The 24,213-nt window shown below is 37.6% G+C and overlaps 1 protein-coding gene across 2 annotated transcripts; it reads left to right on the top strand.

Annotated features, from left to right (window-relative positions):
• The first annotated feature begins 3,235 nt into the window (after nucleotides 1–3,235).
• txlnba (taxilin beta a) lies at nucleotides 3,236–24,085 on the top strand. 2 transcript variants are annotated; one of them, XM_079888194.1, is made up of 10 exons: nucleotides 3,236–3,569; nucleotides 7,568–7,829; nucleotides 10,240–10,331; nucleotides 10,824–10,994; nucleotides 16,666–16,860; nucleotides 19,111–19,230; nucleotides 20,153–20,227; nucleotides 22,013–22,105; nucleotides 22,619–22,714; nucleotides 22,793–24,085. In XM_079888194.1, the coding sequence occupies exons 2-10, from the start codon at nucleotides 7,571–7,573 to the stop codon at nucleotides 23,873–23,875; spliced, it is 2,184 nt and encodes a 727-aa protein (XP_079744320.1). In that variant the 5' UTR covers nucleotides 3,236–3,569; nucleotides 7,568–7,570; the 3' UTR covers nucleotides 23,876–24,085. The 2 variants fall into 2 exon arrangements, with proteins under 2 accessions (XP_079744320.1, XP_079744319.1); XM_079888193.1 differs by lacking the exon at nucleotides 20,153–20,227 and adding an exon at nucleotides 20,281–20,355 and having other exon boundaries at nucleotides 3,249–3,569.
• The last annotated feature ends 128 nt before the right edge of the window (nucleotides 24,086–24,213 follow it).

The raw sequence follows: 24,213 nt of genomic DNA, 5'->3' as shown, positions 1-24,213 counted from the left end.
CTAAACTACTTAGAACACTATCTAAGGCTGCATCGAAAGGTAACTTCGTGTCTGCTGCCATGTTGGATCCATAGATATAAACAAACTGCTTCGGTGTGTCGCATAGACGTCGTCATCGTCTTGCTGCTCCCTCCCCGTTCTGTGATTGGTTCCCTTTTTGAGGGGAAAATCTGGTCCATGGTATCCAGGCTGCCTAGCACCGTGAATAAAATCGCGCTGCGCGCAAGGCAGCATGGGGAAACCCAGGCTACTAGTTTAAAGGAAATTATAATATTTTTAGTAGAGAGAAAAAAGAAGAAAATGATAATGAAAATTATTTTATGACATAGTTTAGAAAGTTAAAGTCACACTATGTAACTTTTGGCCCTCTAGTGGATAAAAAACAAAACTGCTTAATTTTGCAGAAGAACATTGTTTTGGTTGTGCTTCGACTCTGCGTGACTGCGGATGAATATGGATATCCTACTGCTTATAAAACATTCACCACTAGGCATAAGAGATCCAACCAGTTTAGTTTGCAAGGATCTCAAGATGATTATCTGAAGATGTTATTGTAGCTATTCCCATTTCCACGTCGCTTTTACAACATTTCAGATCCCTAATTTCTCGCCATTTCCAAAAAGCCAAGCCAATGTTGATTCTCGCTTTATTACGAGCTCTGTTGGATTTTCTTTCTGCCAGCAGACTCTCCTCTGTTTGGCTTTTTTTTTTAACAAGTGATTCCCTGGAGGTTTGATATTTAGCGTGCTCCATGTCAACCTTTCTCATTCATTGTGAGTGATACCTTGAGCAACTTCTCTCAAATTACGGATATGACGATGATGTATATTTAACTTCCTGCGAAACCGTCTCGACCGGTCTAACATATAAACATTTATAGGCTCACCATAGTGAATCAGGGTAAGACAAAAACACGTTTTGGAAGAAGATTGATGTATTGACTCATTTAAATTTGGTTAATCCTAAACAAATAGTGTACATTTAAATATGATATTGTTACAGAAGCAGACTCAAGAGATGGATATGAAGTTAACAGGAGTTTGACAAAACAGAATGGGAACGGAATGCAGGTAATTGAGATGAACAATGATAATTTGGAGAGCGGTGTGCAGGCTATGAGTGGAATGGTTCTTCTTACAGGTATGAACACTGATGGTGGGTGAGAGACGGATGACAGGAACACTGGAGACACAGAGGAGAAGAGAGGAGAGACGAGACGATGGAGAACTGGAGATGAGATGCTGGAGAAGACGCTAGAGTGGAGACTGGTCGTTGAAGAATTCGGAAGATTTAAGGTTTGCGATAACAAGGTAAGTAGTCCTCTTCATGTGAACAAGACCGGACAGTGAACAGTGGTGAGGAGTGTGTCTTTATGGTGGTAGTGATGATGGTAATGATGAGGTGCAGGTGTGTGTGATTAGAATTCAAGTGAGGGAGTGTGCTGTATTGGCTGGTGTGAGAGCCTGGCTGATCTGTAACAGATATAAACAACCATCTGATTTTCCAGCATCTGCCATAACTTTAACAACACAGTCTGCGATTTAAAAATGACAAACGGCAGAATTCTTAGAGTATAGCAAACCTCATTATCAACCATTAAATACAACATCTCACAGAGGCAAATTATATGCAGGATATATGGGACGTTCCTGTCTCTGCAACACAGTCCAAGGATCAGTGCTTTTGACAGCACCTTGAGAGATAGGAGAGCGAAGCAGGAGAAGTGGACAAATCAGACTTAATTTGACTGCATGAGTCAGCAGCTCATTTAGAGGAGCCCTCAAGCAAAAAAAAAAAAAAAAAAAACGAGCAAGATTCTGTTGTGACTTTGTCAGAGGAGACCTGTGTCATGAAACCCAGGAAGTGAGCAGTTCTGAGCGGTATCGCTCATTTATACCAGTCCATCTGTGCATATAACCACAAAACCTACAAGGCCAGAAACATTAGTCCAAGTCCTTGCCTCAACAGCTCTGTAACATGCTGACCGTTGTGGCAAAATGCGATGCAAGGTTAAAGAGACAAGGTTTATCAAAAAAACCAAGCAAGAGAACCAAACGCAATTCTATCTAGTGTCTCCTCTCAAAGAATAAGGACGTTACAATCATTAATTGAGATGCAGGGGCTGAGAGAAATAATGAAGCCTGGAGCCAAAGTCAGGATCATTTCTATCTGGTGATTAAAAGATTCACTAATAAAGGCCACGGGTGAGGATTATCAGAGAGAAAGACTATCGCCCACCACTCTTTACAAATCCTTAACATGACCCGCAATAATTTAGACTCATTTGGGCTTTTACTAAGTGCCATTGCAAATAGCAAAATAATGATTCTGATGCCCAAAATTGATAATGCCAATGTAAAAGTGCACTACATAGGTCATTCATTAAAGACCACATGATACTGTTTGATGAATGGGTGGGTGTTTTGCAGTTGCATTCCAAATATGTTCAAATATTTAGCAATGTGCAGACAAAAACAATTATGGAGCGAGTTGCATTGCAGATGCTAATCACTTCACAATTCTCAATTTGCATGATTTGGAGTGATTAGAGTGCAATTGACTGGAATTATGGTGGACAAATGTGATATAAATGCTAATAGGAGCCATTAACACCCAATACTAAGCAGATTGTTACAAGAAATTGGTCCTCAGGCATTCAGTACACAAGTCAATAACTGTGAGGGCCACCCAGATTTGCATGTTAACCCTATAAAGCCTACACAAATTTCTCTAAATTATTAACATGATCAAAGCTTTGCTGAAAAAACTGTTATACACAATCTACTACATGCCTTCTCCCGTCTGATTGATCGTTCATACTTTTTTAGTAAGTAAAAGACCTCTTAGTATAATTCCCAATATAGTAAATGCAAAAATAACTTTTATATTGTAGTCATATTTCTTAAACTTATTTGGACTGAAGCAACTTTAATTGATTATCCATGCATAATTTATTTATAAATTACAGAGCTTTGATAATAAAACTAAGCATTTAAATTTCATCTTAATAAGATATAATATTGGGAGACAGAGTGACAACTGATATTTATAAGCATTTTATGTAAGTATGCTATACATTACTGCTATAAAGATCTCGTTGATTTACATCACAAAGCTATTAGAATTTCATCTTACTTTTGGCCATTTATAAATATCAGAATGATTATTATTTTATGTCAGGCTTCACCAGGTTAAAAACCTATACAGTAACTGACATTTGAACTTGTAACCAACTGCCAAAACAGAATGAGAATTGGATTAGTAGATCTATGATAGCTCATGAAAAGGTCTGATTTGAAAGCCTTCAAAGGATACTACAAAATTAGCTCCTCAGCTGTCTTCTTGAAAAGCCTGAGTAGAAGGATCTTGACAGGCCGATTCATTCAGAGTGTTTGGACAACGTTTCCATTGGTGTTCCAGTGGAGGTTATTTTGAGGGGCTCGTGTTGTCAGCTGTTGTCTTGAGTCCTGGCGGACCCTCCTCACGTCTCTCTGTCACTCTCCTAAAACTGTGGACTGGCTGGTTCATTGTCCTCCTTTTCTATTCGAACCTGAACAGACACGTGTAGGGTAAGTCTTGAGCTTCACTATTTTATTTAATGTTGAGCTGAATGTCACAAGCGTGTTTTTGAGAAACATTTGAGTTAGTTTTTACTTGGCTGTACATTTTGTTTCAGTCCTTATAGTGTGGTTCCGTATTGTGATTTTTGTAAGGACAATATGAAGACAAAATCTCCAATGCAATAATTCAGTCATTTTCAATTTAACGTATGAGCAAAGTAATCGTGTCTTTTGCATTTCCCTAAGTTAGTCTAAACTGTGTGTTTCACTCTTAACCTCTTGTTTTAAAGGTATACTGATGTTTAGAATAGTCATTGTTTTTTCCACTTTGCGTAAAACTGCCATCATTGACATCAGAAGGTACGTGGCAAGAATAAGAAATAGCTTGTCCATATTTAGAGGGTCCAAAAATAGCTTGTGGCTTCACAACAGGTGCAGTGTTGCTGAATGAGGAGGGGTGATGGGATAGGAGGAGGAGTGGATACATGCACATAGGGTGGAAAGAGGGCTGTAATTTTAACCTGATAAGCAACAGAGCTTCGACATAAACAACCTCTGGAATCTCAGAGTTCATTCCACATGAAGTCAGCCGTGTTGAGCTGAAGGGCTTCAGGTCTGGCGCTATCTGTGACACATCAGATTTAGAGGCTCAGTGATACTCTGCCACTGTGGTTTGTGCTATTTTCTCTGCGCCCCCTCCCATAGCCTTGTGTGTCACATGCGCCTCATTGCTTCACTTCAGATGTCCACTGGGCATGGAGGCAACTTACAGATCAGATGTGACTCTTTTTAGTGTTGCTTGCATTAAAAACTAGCACTGACTAGATGACAAACTATAGATATTAAGAGACTATAGTTAATATTAAAATATCCATTGTATATTAAAATATCCATTGATGATAATAAAAATCTCTCTCTATATACAGTGAGGAAAATAAGTATTTGAACACCCTGCTATTTTGCAAGTTCTCCCGCTTAGAAATCATGGAGGGGTCTGAAATTGTCATCGTAGGTGCATGTCCACTGTGAGAGACATAATCTAAAAAAAAAAATCCAGAAATCACAATGTATGATTTTTTAACTATTTATTTGTATGATACAGCTGCAAATAAGTATTTTAACACCTGAGAAAATCAATGTTAATATTTGGTACAGTAGCCTTTGTTTGCAATTACTGAGGTCAAACGTTTCCTGTAGTTTTTCACCAGGTTTGCACACACTGCAGGAGGGATTTTGGCCCACTCCTCCACACAGATCTTCTCTAGATCAGTCAGGTTTCTGGGCTGTCGCTGAGAAACACGGAGTTTGACCTCCCTCCAAAGATTCTCTATTGGGTTTAGGTCTGGAGACTGGCTAGGCCACGCCAGAACCTTGATATGCTTCTTACAGAGCCACTCCTTGGTTATCCTGGCTGTGTGCTTCGGGTCATTGTCATGTTGGAAGACCCAGCCTCGACCCATCTTCAATGCTCTAACTGAGGGAAGGAGGTTGTTCCCCAAAATCTCGCAATACATGGCCCCGGTCATCCTCTCCTTAATACAGTTCAGTCGCCCTGTCCCATGTGCAGAAAAACACCCCCAAAGCATGATGCTACCACCCCCATGCTTCACAGTAGGGATGGTGTTCTTGGGATGGTACTCATCATTCTTCTTCCTCCAAACACGTTTAGTGGAATTATGACCAAAAAGTTCTATTTTGGTCTCATCTGACCACATGACTTTCTCCCATGACTCCTCTGGATCATCCAAATGGTCATTGGCAAATTTAAGACGGGCCTTAACATGTGCTGGTTTAAGCAGGGGAAACTTCCTTGCCATGCATGATTTCAAACCATGACGTCTTAGTGTATTACCAACAGTAATCTTGGAAACGGTGGTCCCAGCTCTTTTCAGGTCATTGACCAGCTCCTCCCGTGTTGTTCTGGGCTGATTTCTCACCTTTCTTAGGATCATTGAGACCCCACGAGGTGAGATCTTGCATGGAGCCCCAGTCCGAGGGAGATTGTCATGTTTAGCTTCTTCCATGTTCTAATGATTGCTCCAACAGTGGACCTTTTTTCACCAAGCTGCTTGGCAATTTCCCCGTAGCCCTTTCCAGCCTTGTGGAGGTGTACAATTTTGTCTCTAGTGTCTTTGGACAGCTCTTTGGTCTTGGCCATGTTAGTAGTTGGATTCTTACTGATTGTATGGGGTGGACAGGTGTCTTTATGCAGCTAACGACCTCAAACAGGTGCATCTAATTTAGGATAATAAATGGAGTGGAGGTGGACATTTTAAAGGCAGACTAAAGGCGGGCGTACACGGTGCGAGTTCGGACCAAGATCGGACACTCGGGAGGTCGTGAGATATTGCACACGTTGCGAGTCAGTTTAACTGATAATCGCGTCAAAGCAGCTGGTACACGGCACGACTGTCCTGCACGAATTTTATCCCGAGCCGGCAGCAATCACGTGAGCTTTCGCGCTAAACACAGAGACCGTCAATGTTGCATGCAGGCAAAGCTTCAGATAGAAAAAATGACAGAAATGTGTGTGCAAATGATTTGTTGTAAAGCAGAGAACAGTAGCCATTCCTTTCAACATAAAAACTAGAGAGAGAGAGAGAGAGAGAGAGGTGTGTGTGTGTGTGTGTGACAGTGACAGTGTATGCGCACGCTGTATGGTTGCTGCCACTGAGGTATAGCCCCACGTGGTTGTGTATGATTAGCAATAGGGGACAGCTGGTGAAAATCGGGCCGACTCCCCGAATTTTTTAAACATGTTTAAAAATGATCGGGAGGTCGGGGAGGTGCTCATAACGTGCTCGGCTCGGCTCGTAATTCCTCTCACACGCTGCGAGCCGCGACCATGCGAGCATCACCGATTCCACTCGATTTCTCCCGAGTGAAAAAAATCATCTGCGAGCTCGTAAAAACAGCAAAAATCGCACCGTGTACGCCCGCCTTAACAGGTCTTTGAGGGTCAGAATTCTAGATGATAGACAGGTGTTCAAATACTTATTTGCAGCTGTATCATACAAATAAATAGTTAAAAAATCATATATTGTGATTTCTGGATTTTTTTTTTTTTTAGATTATGTCTCTCACAGTGGACATGCACCTACGATGACAATTTCAGACCCCTCCATGATTTCCAAGTAGAACTTGCAAAATAGCAGGGTGTTCAAATACTTATTTTCCTCACTGTATATACACACACACACAACCATTCAAAACTTTTGGGTCAGTCTTTTATTCGGCAAGGATGCATCAAATTGATCAATAGTGACATTTATAATCCTAAAAAAAGGATCAGTTTACACAAAAATATTAATCAGCACGACTGTTTTCAACATTGATGATAATGATAATAATAATAATAAATATTTCTTGAGCACAAAATCAGAATGATTTTTAATGATTTTAAAAGGTCATGTTACGACTTAAGACTGGAGTAATGGCTGCTGAAAATTCAGCTTTGACATTATAGGAATAAATTACATTTGTTACATATATTAAAAGAGAAAACAGATATTTTAAAAGGTAATAATATGGTAATAGCAATATTACTGTTTTAATTGTAGATTGATCAAATAAATGCAGCCTTGGTGAGCATAAGAGAGACTCTTACCGACTTTTGTGTGTGTGTGTGTGTGTGTGTGTGTGTGTGTGTGTGTACTATGTAACGATACTGTTGTATGGTGATGTTTTATATTTATATATTAATCTACATGCAGAATTCACATTTCTTACAAACAACCTCATGCATTTCAAACACAAATTCCTTCTATTAATGCAAACGTACCACAGACTGGCCAAAAGCCATCCGTCTTCAGTTAAGTGGCTGGTGATTTCAGGGAGTCATATCAAACCTCTCTACAAGAAATGCATAATCACTTCTCATTAATTTCAACATTCTCATTTCAGCATCAAGCCAAGAGTGTAATCAAGGAATTGGCTGTTCTACCTCTGCTAATCAATCTGCTTTCTTATGAAGCACTTTTATGATATATTTAACTTGATTTTTGCAGAAGATGATGGAGGGCAGTGACCAAACCCCTGAGAGCGCCAATGAACAAGTCAATGGCAACGAGGAGCAGCCAGAGGACCCCATGGAGGACTTCGGGAGGCAGCTAGAGGATATAATCAACACGTATGGAGCAGCATCCAGTCTGATGCAGGAGCAGATCTCCATCCTGGAGTCTGACGAGAAGAAGGCTGATGAAGAGGCAGAGCCCAAAGAAGCTGCTGAGAAGGAGCAGAAAGCTGATAAGAAACTCCTCAAGGGCCTGGGTGAGGAATCTGCACTTCTTCTCTGTTATAGTTTGACAAACATCTTGAGATTAAACAGACAAACTAAAAGACTAAACCTCTCAAAGAGAATTCACATTTGGTCAGCATAAAAAAATGGCATCCTTATGATGAAAAAAAAAATGTTATTTGATCATAAATACAGTTAAAACAGTAATATTATGAAATATTTTTACATTCATTTTACGATCATTTTGTAATGATCCTTCAGAAATCATTCTAATATGCTGATTTGGTGCTCTACTATAATTATCAATGTTAAAAACAGTTGTTCTGTTTAAAATTTTCGTGTAAACTCCCGATACAATTTCTTCAGGATTCTTTGATGAATAAAGAAATCAAAAGCACAACATTTATTTGACATAGAAATAACGTTTTTACTGTCAATTTTGATCAGTTTAATGCATCCTTGCTAAATTAAAGTAAATTAATTTATTTTAAAAAGAATTGTATTGACTCCAAACATTTGAACTGTATGAAAGAGTGACACTGATGGCATCCATTTTGTAGAATGACCCACATAGCAGAGATTTCAGTTAGAATACTGATTACTGTTTTATGTTTGAAAAACAACATCATATGCAGCACCTCTCAATCACACAGATGGAGCCATAAACAGTGATTGGGTTTTTCAGCAGGATGGTTGAGTGCTATGAGTGCAGTAATCAACTGTTTGGAAAATTTCCATTCTCAAGAAAAGGGTCCTCACGTCAATACTAAAGACCACTTCACCATCAAAATGCCACACTTTCTGCCACACTCTTGGGGTTAACGGAAAAGTTTACACAAGAATGTCATTTCTGTCATCATTTATTCATTCTCATGTTGTTCCAACCTGTGTGACTTTCCTCTGTGGAACACAAAAAGAGAAAATTTGAATATAGTACAGTATTGTACTGGTCACTCATTTCAATTCAATTACAATGAACAGGTGCATTAGCTTTCAAGATTAAAAAAGAACACAAAAGTACCAGAAAATGTATCATAACTTATCATAAAGTGGTTCTTATGACCCATGCTCTATATTTCAAGTTTTCTGAAGTCATAATTCATAGTTTGGTGTGAGAATATTCAAAGATAAATTGAGCTGGTAGCCATTGCAACTGAATCATTCAGTGAGTCAGTAAGTGTACTGAACTTGAGAACTGGACCAGCCTGATTTATGAATAAATCATTCAGTCATTCAGTTTTGTGAACTGGATCAACAATTCATTCAATGATCAGTGAATTAAATGTGTTAATTGTTAATGTTAGCAAACAGGGAATGTTCTCAGAACTTTGTTTGAAAGTTATGAACATATGTATTCTGATAATGTTAATAGAATGTTCATTCAAAGTTGTTTTGTCTTATGTTCTCAAAACGTTATTTATATGTCCATGGAACGTTTTTTTCCTGAAGCATTTTGGATGCTCGTATAAAGTTTTTTTTTTAAATGTTACTACTTGTTTCAGAATGTTCAGAGAACATTCAAATTTAACATTCCCATAATATTTGAAAAATGATCAAATTGAAATTTTTTTTTTACATTTAATAAACCAGACGGTTTGACCGTTCAAAGAATGTTATTAAATGTTCTTAGAACATATTTTTGTTAGCTATAGACCTTATGTAGCCCCGCCCCTTTTCAGCGCCGCACTCGTTGTCTTTTGACTTCCGGTCTATATTTTCACAGACATTTCGCGTGTTTATTAATGAACGGCTCGTTTTCAAATCTTCCCGGTCGGTTTATGACAAAGAAGTAAAACAAAAACACTTAATAAAAAGATAACCAATTTATTTACCAAACAGAACCAAACCTAAACACAAAATGCCGGCAATAACAAAAACATAAAGGAGAAGACACGCCGGGGAGAGAACCACTCTCTCTCCCTGGAAGGCAGGAAGTAGGAAGCTTTTAACAGGACGTTAAACTCCAAACACAGGTGTCCTCCATTCACCCTCAGGATCGCAGCCCCGCCCTACTGAAACAAAGAATAACAAAGACAGGTATGCAGGCCGTCACAAAAGACAATATTCTAAAATGGCGGCGCCCTCGTTTCTCTGGCGCATAAGGTATAAATAGCGCTATAGGTTAACAGTGCTTTAATGACCTTTTTTGTCATTTGGAAGCTTTCTATAGAAAAAAGGACAATCATAAAGGTTTGGAACAGCATGAGAAAGAACAAATAATGACAGAATTTTCATTTCTGAATAAACTATCCCTTTTAAGGCTGAGTACTATCTCCAGAGTCTTGTTTGCTTTTCTCAACCATTTTATAGTATCGTAAAAATGATCACGCTGTGATTTCACCACTTCTGCCATTGATTTATTTTGAAGCTTACGTGCAGAACTTGTGGGCTTCTGCTCATCTTTCCATTCTCTGATCTGAACATAAAACGCTTGTCTCGTAGGTAAAGAGGCTGCATCCTTATTGCAAAGTCTGAACAAGCTCGGCTCACCAGAAGAGAAAGTGGAGATGGTGTTGAGGAAATACACTGAGCTGGTGAGTATCCAGACCTGAGAGAGAGCGGAGCTCTCTGAACAGTTTTCACCACCGGCAACAACAATGCATAGAGGACAGTTAAGAGGAAACAAACAGAACACAAACCGGATTGACACAGAGAGAAAATAAAAGAACTCCTGGTGTGATGTTAAGAGTGGTTTCACTGATACTGCGATGACCTAAATATACGGCGCCCCGGGCTGAATAAGCGAGTCTGAACACAAGGCCATAAGCCACACAAGAAAGCCAACACTCTCTTCAATTTCAGAACACAGAGATAACGGCAGGGACACATAAAGCTGAAAGTATGAAAGAAGTTTATGTGGGAAAACTGAAAAGTCTGTATCCTGTCATTCCAAAATCCTCTTGAGGACATCTGAAAAAACCAAACATACATTATTTAAAGCAGCTTTAGACCAGCCAGAGGTGTTAATGCGGTGAATAAGATGATGTATGGATCACACCTGTGTGTGTTTTGTGCATGTTGGGCAGGTGGAGGAACACAGGACTGAGAAGAAACAGCTGGAGCAGCTTCAGCAGAAACAGGGTCTTCTGGTCAAGCACAGAGATCAGCTTCAGTTCGAGCACAGTCGTGCCATCCTGGCCCGGAGCAAGCTGGAGATGCTCTGCAGGGAGCTTCAGAGACATAACAGGACACTGAAGGTGAGAACACTCTCTACTGACAGCTCTCTACAAGAAATCAAGTTGTGATAGAAAGTTAGGTTACGTTAATGCATTTAGATGAAAAGAAACAAATGAAACAAACTATATATGATAAGAAACGTACATTATTTCTTTTAGAAAAAATAAACATGCATATTTCCATAATCCATTTAAAAGTTTCGGGGTATACAATTGTTTTGAAAAACTAGTTTTAAAGCAAGAATGCATTAAACAGTAAAGACGTTTATAATCTTACAAAAGTGTTTTCATTAAATATTAAGCAGCACAACTCTTTTCAACATTGATAGTAATAAGAAATGTTTCTTGAGTACCAAATCATAATGAATAAAGACAATGGCTTCTGAAAATTCAGCTTTGCCATCACATGAATAAAGTACATTTAAAAAAATAATTAAAATTAAAAATAAAAAAAAATAAAAATTGTGTGTTTTTTTTTTTTAAAGCAGCCTTGGTGAGCATAAGGGACGTCTTTCATAAACATTAAATTATTTGGAAAATGTTTCCTTAATGTTTTATTGAATAGGCTCCACTGTTGAATTTTTCCAACAAAAATATTCTCTCTTCATTCAATTGTCTCATATTTGCATTCGATTATACTGGGTGGGAGGGGATGTTTCCATTTTTCCATCCCTAAACTAAAAAATATATAATTACAAGTCAAATACTTACTTGAACATGATATAAGATGAGATATGAGACAAGAACCATTCACTTAGAAAAGAAAAGCCGTCTGACTGATATAAAGCGTTTTGTTTTTATGTGCATTCAGGGGTGTTTTCATCTGAATTAGATAACACCGCAGAAATAGACCTTATAGCAACTTCTTGTTTGCCATGTTGGAGATTGTTGAGCTTGACTTGTTGTCCTGTTATCTTGTTACTCAGTGTTTTGATTGCTGAGATTGAGTCGACTCAACTTCCTTCTGAGGAAACGGTGTCTTTGAGCCCAGTGGGACGTTACTGCTGTGTCTCTGTGTCTCTGCCTCGATCAGACACTGACTTCTCAGACTCAAAGCGCTGCTGACAGGTCACTATGACAAGAGGGATAGTGTTACCGAGCTTCAATGGCATTTGCCCTTCTTTTATAAATCAAAAGTCAAAGAGAATGTGTCACTGGCTCAAATCACTGCAGAGGCCATGGCCTCCTGTTCTGCCGTTCTGTTGGTGCTAGAGACTATATACATCCCAAGACAAAACATGCAGATTTTTTTGGGGGGTGAAATCTGCTGTATTCAGAATAAAAGATTTAATGCAGTTTGATTTGCAAATGATTTTCCATATTTATTTAAATTAGAGCTTTTACTAAAAAAAAATAAAAATAATATGCACTTGTGAGATGAAGACTCCAGTAATATTAGTAGGCAAATAAAAGCTTACATTTTGAGATCAAATGATTAGCTCGGGAATCAGACTTTTGATTCACTAAAATGAACCATCTCATAACAGTTGTTAACAAGGGTATCAAACTTGTTGTATTTTTTGATTCACTAAAAATAGCTTGTTCAAAAAAAATCATTAGCTTGGGAATTGGACTTCAATGGTAGCACTGTATGCAACTGACCCAGAAGAGTCTTTCGTTTTCGATTCGAACTGTATCGCTTGCGCTTTATGTGTTTGGAGTCAAAAGAAACAGCTTTGACCAAGTGTTAACGAGGGAATCAGGTTTCACTGTTAGAGCTGTATGTTTTTAATTCACTATAAGAAAAGGTTTATAAGTCATTCACATGAGAATCACACTTCACTGGTCGCCGAATACAGGGAGCACTTTCAAAATAATTTGCTTGTTTTTTATGCATGTAGTAATCTGAGGGTACGTTTACATGACAACGAAGTTTTTCGTTTTCAGTGTACAGACGACAACGCTGTCAAAAATATCCCCGCTCACACGGATCAGCAAGAACGGTTAAAAATGCTGTATACATGCCAGGCCAGTAGTTGGTGGCCCGCCTTCAGGATTACTAGAAACTTCCAGGAAGGTGCGTTAGAGCTGGTTGGAGCTAAACTCTGCAGGCCATCCAGGAGCTGAGATTATGTCCGATGTAAACGGTTAAGAATATTAAGAGCTGCAACCTAATTTGAGAAGGGTTCTCTCAGCTCTGTTTCCATATTTGTTATTTTACAAAAACTATTCAGCACATGAAATGCTCGCAGATGTCGGCTATAGTGGTCCACTCATGCCTTTTCAATCTGCCAAACAATTATGTTGCCTCCCAAGAGACAATTTCAACCTCCGTTCGGTGAATGTTTACGTAATATGAAAGATGTTACGAATCTTGTGAAAAGCACCTGGAGCAATTTTCTCTGCAGTTCAGCAACTGATTTCAGTCTATTTGTACTATTCAATGAACAGGTGCTGGTGGAAGTTGAAAGAAAAGGGAGCGGTTTCTGTCCCAGCATTCATACAGACAACTTTTTTCTGTTTTGGCAATCGAAACTTTTTAATCATCAGTTTTGCCTTTTTTTTCTCACAATTATGAGATTCAGGGCCCTATTTTAACGATCTGAAACTCAAGTGTCAAGCGCAAAGTGCAAGTAACTTTGTGGGCGGGTCTTGGGCGCTGTTGCTATTTTCCCGGCGGGATAAATGACTCTTGCGCCCAGCGCAAATCTAAAAGGAGTTGGTCTGAAGTAGCTTCATTATTCATAGGTTTGGTTTGGGCGTAACGTGAAATAAACCAATCAGAGCGTCATCTCACATTCCCTTTAAGAGCAGACGCGCTTTTTCCATAGCGGATTGCTATTGTAACGGCGGATTTGCCAGGCGCGCGCCAGGAGCGGTTCACAGCCGAGAAGAGCAACGCTCTTGTCACGGCCGTAAAAGAGAGAGAAGTTACATTGAAATTGAGAAACCCACCCAAATTAACTTCGGTTAAACAGGCGTATGATAATTTGGGTAAATGTGTAAGCTAGATGTATGCCTTTATAATAAATTGTCTGTCTATCTATCTATCTATCTATCTATTGTAATAATGTATGATTTGCAAAAATGAAAACTGCTGCTTCTGTGTAGATGAGAGAATCAAAGTGCGCGTTGTGCACACGCTACATTGATTATGGCCAAGCATGCGCCCTTAAAATAGCATATGAATAACATGCGCAACGCGCCACTGACTTTAAACTGTTTTTTTTCGGTCAGTGGCGGAATTGTTTTCTAAACCTGTAAAATAGCATGAGGGAACGTTTGCGCCGGAACACGCCTCCTCTTTGCGCTGAACCGCCCCCGGGAGCGCAAGTGTATTTCTTAGTTAACCGACGTGCGTCTGTGGATGGAAAAGTCCGCTTTGCGCGGGTGCAAAATAGGAATGATACATGCGTCGGTGTACAAAGTCAATTGCGCTGGGTGCAAGATAGGGCCCTATATCTCACAAATCAGACTTTTTTTCTCACAATTGTGAGATTACGATACGCAATTGTAAGTTACAAACTCATAATTGCGTGTAGCCTACATCTTAGACCTTAGTCAGCGTAGCACATATTTAATTGAACTTAACTTTAATATTAATTTTAAGTATATTTCTGAGGAGAAGTACATAAAAAGTAGACTGAAATGATATTTTATTTTTAGTTGAAAAGAAGTATACTAATAGCACACTTGAATAAACTTCTTTTTTTGTAAGAGTTTTTATCTCACAGTTAAAAAATGTCAGAATTGCAAGATATAACGTGCAATTTTTTCTCTCACAATTGAGAGTTTGTCTCTCAATTTTGACTCGTTTCCTCAATTCTGAGTTTATATTTTTATTTTTATGGGGGTTTTTTTTGTACTCCATGGCGGAAACCAGCTTCCATAGTAACGTGACTCAGAGAGGAGCTTTCTAATCATGTTTGTTTTTTTGTTTTCGTTTTTTGTCCTCCTCCAGGCATTGAAGATATTAAACTCTTGCACTAATATGAACTCTAGACTGCATGTCTTTGGAAGTTGATGCTATCCCTCTCTAGAGGCTGGCTTTGACCTTGTTCTCTCCCCAATCAATTTTATTCAAACATTATAGAAGCCATTAGTGAGCAGGTCAGAAAAGAACATCTAAGCCCTGTGTGTAGGTGCGACTCTCGACTATGATGACAGTAAATTACATTTAATCTGGGGTCATTTCCCTTGTGCTCACGATTCACCTCCCTAATGAGCTTGTGTATAGGTAGAACAGCTTCACCTTTCCCAGATGGGAGCTTGAGACTCATGCCATGTGTAAACACAGGCAAGCAAACAGCTTCAGCCCTTGAGAGGAACGCTGCATGCTTGGATTCCTTACGATTAGCTGAGTCAGGAAGCCGGCGTCTCTGAAACAGGAGCTCATGTTTACAGAGCGCACACATGGGATGGCAGACGTCCAATCCGAGATACTAAAAAAAGATGATGTTGTTTATCTCGTTCCGCAAATCTAGATTTTTAGAGCATGATATGACATTAACACCATTTGATTATTAATATGCTCGTAAGCTAGTCTTCACACTCAGCCCTTGTAAGTGCAGTTCAAAGATGACCTTTTTGTTGGTGCTGTGGAGCACCTGCTTTGGACATGTTGAGCTAGGTACTCATGTGGACCACTCAGGTTCAAGTCCAGCCTATAACATGTCCATTCCCTATCACTTCAATTTCCTGTCATTCTCCACTATATCAAATAATGTGGTGAAAGCCACTTCCAAAAGGTTGTTCCTTAATCACATATAACAAAAAAAATAATACATTTAAATCACAGATTTTTTTTATATGAAGGTCACATGCCTTACATTTTTTTTAACCATGCATACTTGTTTGCTTGTTCTCAAATGCCTTTTATATATATTTTATTGCTTTATTGTTAAAACAATCCCAGACAAAGATTTTTAATATGAAAATTCCATCATGGAAATATTAGAACATTATAATTATGTTTTTCAATTACTGAAATAAACATAGACCACTAGGCATATATCAATAATTTTTACAAACAATAAATAAATAATGAAAATGTAAATTTAACATATGTCCATTAGTTGTAGTGTAATTTCCATAACAACCAATAATTTTGTCTCTTATAAAGTTTTATTAAAAAATGTGTCTACATGTTTAGTGTTATTTTAGTATTATTTATACACTATTATGTTTTTATTCATATTTTAATTAGCTTTTATTTTTCTATTTACAGTTTTCATTTTCATTTTAGTCATGTCATTTGTATTCGTTATTTAATTAGTTCCATTTAGCTTTAATGAAATATTATTTCAGTAATTATAGTACTTCAACTTTAACTTTATTTCAGTTCATTTTTGAAGTTTTTCATTTAATATTTATGTTTTATATTATTTCAGCTTTATTTCAATTAACAAAAATATTGATTAATTTTAGTTTCAGTTTTACGAGGGAAGACATTTATGAGGGAAGAAAACAAACAAAAACAAATAAAGTCAAGTTAAATGTTGCTCTTTTTGTCATTTCTAATCATGATTTCAAATAATACAAAATTGTACTTAATTCTATGTATTGAAGCTATATAAAATGCCAACTATGAAATAAGCCTGAATAGAAGTCAAGCATTTTATTCCACGAATGTTTATAATGTCATTTCCACCACAGACATTACATAATTTGCCCATCTCACACTAGATCTATTGCTTTCATATCTTAAGGCTACATGTTTCCCACACGTTTCCTTCTCTCTTTCTCCCTGCAGGAGGAGAGTCTGCAAAGGATGCGGGAGGATGAAATGAAGCGGAAGGAGATCAGCACTCATTTCCAGAGCACGCTGGTGGACATTCAGTCTCAGATCGAGCAGCACAGTAACCGCAACAACAAGCTGTGCCAAGAGAACAGCGAGCTGGCCAGCAAACTCAAGACCATCATAGAGCAATATGAGCGGCGAGAGGAGGTATCCACACGCATTATATTAAACACACAAGACTATACAAATCTGGACTCATAAAATCCAGTCTGGAAATCCATTAAATCCACAGCAGGTCCACCTTTCATCTGCATAACAGAAGCTCCTGCCACACATCATTGTGCCGTTTACACAGGCAGTGTGAATACTGTAACCTGTTAATATGGGCCCATAAATAAATATGTGCTTGTGGTGTGAAGCAGACCGAAAACCTGTGCAGCCAGTGTATACAGCGAAAGCCAGCAAAATGAATTGACCATTTCAAACACCCCAATATCTAACACATCTGTCAAAGCGATTCAGCCACAAATCCATTTAAAGCTGCACCCCCAAGGTATGGCCGAGATTAGATTTTGGTACAAGTATGTGTGCACCATAAGTGATTGTAATACATTTGAAAATGCATCCGATTGGATTTTGTTCTGGTCTACCCGAAAAATGTACCAAACTTAGCCACTACACTACTGGTTAAAAGTGCGGAATAATTAATATTTTGTAGTCATGAGAAGTCTCTTATGCTCACCAAGGCTGATTTATTTGATCAAAAATACAGTAAAAAACAGTAATATTGTGAAATATTATTACAAATTCAAATAACTGTTTTCTATTTTAATATTTTATTATTTATTTATTCCTGTGATGGATTATTCCAAAGCTGAATTTTCAGCATCATTACTCCAGTTTTCAGTGTCACATGATCCTTCAAAAATAATTTTGATTTGTTGCTGAATTAACATAAATTATTATTGTTGCTCAATTATTAATAATGGTGAACCATGTTTAAACTGTGATAAAAAAAAATCTGGATAATTTGATTAATAAAGTTCAGCATTTATTTGAAATAGAAATCTTTTGTTACAATAATGCTCTCAATGATCAATTTAATGCATCCTTGCTGATTAAACGTTTTAAATTATTGTTCTTTTTTAAAGAATCTTATTTCCAAACATTTGGATGGTAGCTTGTCACAGTTTTCATAAAAAATATGAAGCAGCACAACTGTTTTCAACATTGATAATAATAAGAAATGTTTCTTGAGCACCAAATCAGCATATTAGAATGATTTCTGAAGGATCATATGACACTGAAGACTAATGACTTCTGGAAATTCAGCTTTACAGGAATAAATTACATTTTACAATATGATTTTTTTTTTTTAAACTAATAATATTTAACAATTTTACTGGATTTTTGATCAAATAAATGCATTCTTGGTAAGCTTAAGTAACTTCTATTAAAAAAATAAATAATTTAATCATAATTATTCTGAACTTTTGATGCAGTGTTTGTACATGGGCATTTTTAGGGATGCGCCATTTAGAGTTTGAAACTGCCAGAGCTGTAATTTCACATCATGAGCCAGAGGAAACTACACCCTAACACTTTCTAAACCTGCTATATGCACAGCAGATACTTGATTTTTTTGACTACGACTTAGTGATTCACGCCCGGTTTGACAGTGAATATTGCACCTTGTAGAACACTCTTGTATTCTGAATCTAATCACATGAGGATCGGCCTGTGGAATGACAAGCCTGATGTGAGGGGAAGTTAAGATCAATCTGTCATCCTGATGGGTACCACAGAGACTGCTCACACGCAGCTGTGTGTTGGGCTAAATCAGACCCCGTCTGTCGGGCAAGAATTTAAATGACTCAAGATCAAATTGTGCTGTGTGTCTCTACTGCCCTCGCCTGGCTGAAGTAGAGACATGAATCAAACTCAATGTGATTTACACAAGAAGAAGAACATCCACCAATTGCCACCCTCTGATTTTATCTGTAAAAGAATGATTGACAACGAAAGCTGTTCCAAGAACAACAAAGGATGTTGATCCTGGAAAATGTTCTAGTTGTGAGGTGTGTCATTATGATAGAGACAAAAAATGTTGTACTGTTGACTGAGGCAGATAAAGGTTTATTTCTAAGAACCGTCTACCGACCAAAGCTGGAAAAACAAACACACAACGATACAATTCCATAGATGCCCTGTTCTCAATTCCAGATATCTATTTATAAGGTTCCACATGCATGTGGTTTTATACAAAAAGACGTTAAAATGAGTCACCAATCTTTCTTTTGCAAATAGTTTTAGAATTCCAAAAAATATACATTTTTAAAAAACAGTTTAAGCAGAGGGGTAAAATAAAATATTTATAATCAATAAAATAATTTAAGCATATCTGATATGTTTCCTTTAAGTCTAAATAAATACTCTTCCTTGTGTTTTTTTATGCAGACTTTAGAGAAGATCTTCAAACACAGAGATCTACAGCAGAAAGTGTCTGATGCCAAGCTGGAAGAAGCCAACATACTACTCAGACAAGCTGAAGAGAAGCACAAGAGAGAGAAGGAATATGTAAGACACACAGACACAGATCTCCTGCTCTGGCTCTTCAGGTTTGCCTAGAGTAAAATGAAGAGGAGACAGATTCATTTGCATGTGCTTACAATGAATTCCTTTACAAGCAGGGTCTAAAATGAACAATCATTAACAATCATCAAGTGCCAAATGCAAGTATGGGGGGTCATTTTATAAGGAACTGCATAACATATTAAGTCAATCTATACGAATGATAGTCTGACCTTTGCTGATAACTGACATGATGATTGTGTTATTCAAATTGAGCTGTCAGCTATATAAAAAAAATATTATAAATTCATTATTGTGTAAAGACATTACAAAAAGCTTTAGAAATGTTTTTTTTTTTTTCTTGATTCAACATAATTTATTATACATAAACCTTTAAGGCTACAATGTGGCCATGACATTTTGTTTTTCAGAAGCTGCATCTGAAGTGGCATTTACATATATTTACACAGACTGTTTAATGAAGCTCAGAGGTGGTGTGAATATGAATGAAGGATTAAATGATACTCTAAATATGAAACTAAAACCACCAGGTGGCGGCAAGTCACTGTCTTAATGAGTGAGTCATTCAGTCATTCATTCAACTGATTCATTCAAACAGAATGAAGCAGTGACCGTCGTTATGAATGGGTTTCTGAATCATTGTCTCACTCGATTCATTAAAAGCCGTGGATTGATTCAGTAATGAAACACTGCTGTGTGTTGCTCAGAGATGCACAACAGTTCTGCTGTGGCTTTGTTTTTGGAACTATTTTCATTGGCGAAATTGAGCAAAAACAGACAATGTTGACAATATTGTGTCTAAATTTTCTCAAGTGTGTCAATAAGTTCATTTTGGATCCTAATTGTTCAATGTTTTAATGAAACTGGAAAGTGCCACATGTTAACATCTCACCATTTATGTTGTTAGTTGCTTAGAGATGCAATTGAAAAAACAAAGAAATGCTACACAATGAGGGAGCAGGAGTTACAGATGAAGAAACAGGTAATGGCGAGTTCTTGGTCTCACCTGTTTGTGTGTGTCTTGTGTTTAACCAGTTACTCACTCAGGCTGCAGAGTGGAAACTACAGACTAAAGAGCTGAAAGAGCAGCACACAATCATGCAGGCTCAGGTGAATATCTACCGCTGTGGCATTACCCACAATCCCGCTCTCTCTCTTCTCTAGCTGTGGCGTTGCTCTCGTTGAGCTGTGTGACAAACCACAAACAAATTTATATTTAAAAGGCAATTTACAGATGGATAGATAAATTACAGAAAAAAAGCAGAAGAGCCTAAAATAAACTTGTATGTGCTTAGAGAAAAAATGTACCCAAAAATGAAAATTTGGATTCATCATTTACTCACTCTCATGTCGTTCCAAACAGGTATGAATTCCTTTCTTCGGTGGAAATCAAAAAGAGAAATCGCTTTTTTTTTATGCAATGATAATGAATAAGGAATGATGTTGTCTACAGCTACAAAAGTATCATAAAAGTGCTGCAATGAAATGTTTTATAATTTTGTGTTCAAACAGACAAATAATGCAGATACTGATACATTTTTAAATGTCTCTGAATTACCACAAAGATGAGCTAATTATGGTGATGACTGTATGAAGACTTCCTCCATCTCATCGCTCTACAGCAACACAAACAGAAATACATTATGTCAGTAAATTATTATAGTTCACAAGTGCCTAAACACTAAATTTTACACATTAAACACATTGCAGAAGTGCTCACTTATTTAAAGCTTCGTGTTTTTTGAATGGAACATTTGCCTTGACTAATTAAAGATGGAGTGCATATAAAGTGCACACTGCGAAACCCGATAAGTTCGGAATACTCAAAACATTCATGGAAACTTATTACTTCAAAACATTTAAGTAAACTAATTAACTCAAAGATTAAGTTGGTAGAACTTTACCATTTTATTTTGTACAAACATGTTAATTACAATTTAATTGAAATACTGAATAAACTATATTCAGTTTGTTTACATTAATATCATATTTAACTAGTAAGCAACAGCACACTTGCATGTGCTAATGTACATATTTGCATGTACATAGTTCATCAACATGCAGTGTATATATAGCTTGCAGCCCATCTTTGACCTACTCTTCACCACAATGGTAACCCTACAAACCTTCAACATAACAGAAAACCCTGCAACATAACTGAACATTAAACACTAACACATCTCTCCCTATATTAATATTGTGCACCCCCCCCCCCCCCCCCAAAAAAACCCCACTTTATTTCAACATTTATTCTCCTTATACAGTCTGATGCAAAGCATGCAGAGGAACTAGAAATATGCTGCAACTCAGTTTAATACAATCAGATTTTGAGTTCATGTAACTTTTTTCTATTAAGTAGAATGAATTTTCAGTAATATTTGAGTGAAATGAACTCATTTTATTTAATTCATTTAAACTGTTCAGTTTACAGTGCAGTTGCAACATCAGTGATTAATTACGATTATTATCTTTACATTAGACCTGAATGAATGAATGAATGAATGAATGAATGAATGAATGAATGAATGAATGAATTTTACAAAGCAAAGAACAAATTTGGATTCTAGACCTGTGAAAAACTTGACGTCTTTTTCCAGTGTGTAAATAATAAGATCAATATATAATAATTGAATGATAAGGAAGGCCAAGCTGATGCAGTATAAATGTTAACATTCTTGATCATGCATGTTTCTCTTACTGTACATGGATTTAGGCATTATTTTCCAAAGATTTTCAGGAGGCTAAGTCTAATTATTTTTTTTTACAGATTGTTTTGTACTCGCAGAAGTTTGATGAGTTCCAGAGCACATTAGCAAAAAGCAATGAGATATACGCCACTTTCAAACAGGAGATGGATAAGGTTTGTTGTGTTTCACACATTTAGTCTGAAGCCGACAATTAATAGGAAAACAATGCAATAAACGACATCTTAGTTTTAATTGGTCATTTTTCTTCCAGTACAAATATTTAATAATACTTGAGAATATTACTTGAGAAGCAACACTGCATAAGATATTAAGACTTTTTGCCACAGAATGTTTTTTTAAAAGTGTATTTTGTCTCTTTGTACTGTCAGTTTTTTCCCACATGTTTATACTTAAAACAACTGAACAAATCTGCCAGTGCAGTAAGACAAAATACACTCTCATTAAAGATACATCGTCTGAAAACAGTCTTAATATCTTATAGTGTTGTGTCTAGCTCATATATCTTGCTTCAGGGATTTTTAGATATTTCAACAGGGAAAATAAGACAAAAATGCTTGTTAGGAATTTTATTTTTTTTTTGTTGTTGTGAACCGTTTTAAGTGTCTTTGTCTATTTTTAAGGCATATAACTCTTACAAAACGCTGATCACATTTCCATTTTAATAGATGACAAAGAAGATGAAGAAGCTGGAAAAGGAGTCAAGCACATGGAAGACCCGGTTTGAAAGCTGCAATAAAGCTCTAGTTGAAATGATTGACGAGGTAACTCACACACACATGACCTGTCAGTATTTGAGCATTAGCTTTGCACTTCCTAACTGATTAACTCAACTCCAACAGAGATCAGAAAAGGCCAAGGAGTTTGAGCTCTTCACTTTAAAAATCGATCGTCTGGAAACTCTGTGCAGAGTGCTGCAGGATGAAAGAAAAGGTTTGTACAACAAGATTAAAGAAATACGGCACTCAGAAAAGGAGACCTTAGCACCTGCGGTGGACATACCCCAACTAGATGATCTTCCAGAGCTCGCTCAACTTCCTATCCCGGCTCTCAGCCCCGTGTTCACCGCAGAGATGGAGAGGCTGCGAGTGGAACAGGCCCGCCTGCAGGATTTTGCAGCCTCCTTGATAAGTCCCATAACAGATGATGCTGGAGAATCGGATAGTGAGGAAGAGGAGACAGCACAAGAGGAAACAGCACAAGAGGAGACAGCACAAGAGGAGACAGCACAAGAGGAGATAGTACAAGAGGAGACAGCACAAGAGGAGATAGTACAAGAGGAGACAGCACAAGAGGAGACAGCACAAGAGGAGACAGCACAAGAGGAGACAGCACAAGAGGAGACAGCACAAGAGAATCCAGTGATCACTGAGACTCCCCAACTTGAGTCCATTGAACCAACGGAAAAACAGGAATCAACACAAGAGGAACCCTCTACTGCAGAAGAAAACAAACCCGAGATTGTTACTGTAAACGAAGAGAAGCCATTAGAACCAACAAATCCTGAACCAGCCAACCCTGAGACGGAATCCAAACTTCCTGAAGAGCCTCTACAACCAGAGATAACAGAAAAACAGACAGAAAAACAAGAGTCTGCCAAAGAGGAACCAAGCCAGGAAAAGGTGACAAAAGCAGAAGAGACAGTCGAAGAGGAATCCACTCAGCCAAAGCCTGTCATGAAAGAAGAGGACAAAGATGAAGCTGTTAAACCTGAGCTACCTGAACCAGAACCGCCCAAACAAGAGCCCCTCAAAGAGGAGCACGGTCAGAAAGCCGCAGCTGCATCTGAGGAAGCCAAAGCTCCTCCGACCAAACCTAAGCCCCCAAAATCCCAAGAGGCCAAAGCGAAGGCCAGCAAAGCCCAGCCTAAAAAACAAGGTTCTGCCAAGAAGAAAGGTCCTGCTAAGGGGCCGAATAAAAGCTAAGCCGAAATGCTTATGCTTTTTATAATTTCTAGATCAGTTTGTTTGACAAGTGTTTTGCCGTTAACGAGTTACAAGTTATACAGAAGATGACAGACACGTTCCTTTAAGAAAGTTTTATTCAAGGATGAATTCCTATCGAGTGTAATATGGACTTTTTTCAACTTGTAATACTTTCTTAAGTACCCTCAAATAAACGTCTACTGTTCCTAACCCTACACAATGTTCTCTTTCACAAAGACTTTGGTTATATGACTAAGTTAAACACAAAGCAATGTGTGAAAAAGGCAACAGCAAAAGGCTGTTTTTTTTTTTTCTGGAGAAAAAGTTTGCCAGGGCGT

Source organism: Squalius cephalus (genome assembly GCF_949319135.1).
Source record: "Squalius cephalus genome assembly, chromosome: 12".
Classification (NCBI taxonomy): domain Eukaryota; kingdom Metazoa; phylum Chordata; class Actinopteri; order Cypriniformes; family Leuciscidae; genus Squalius; species Squalius cephalus.
The sequence above is the reverse complement of the archived record's forward strand: the minus strand, read 5'-3'. Positions and strand labels throughout refer to the sequence as shown.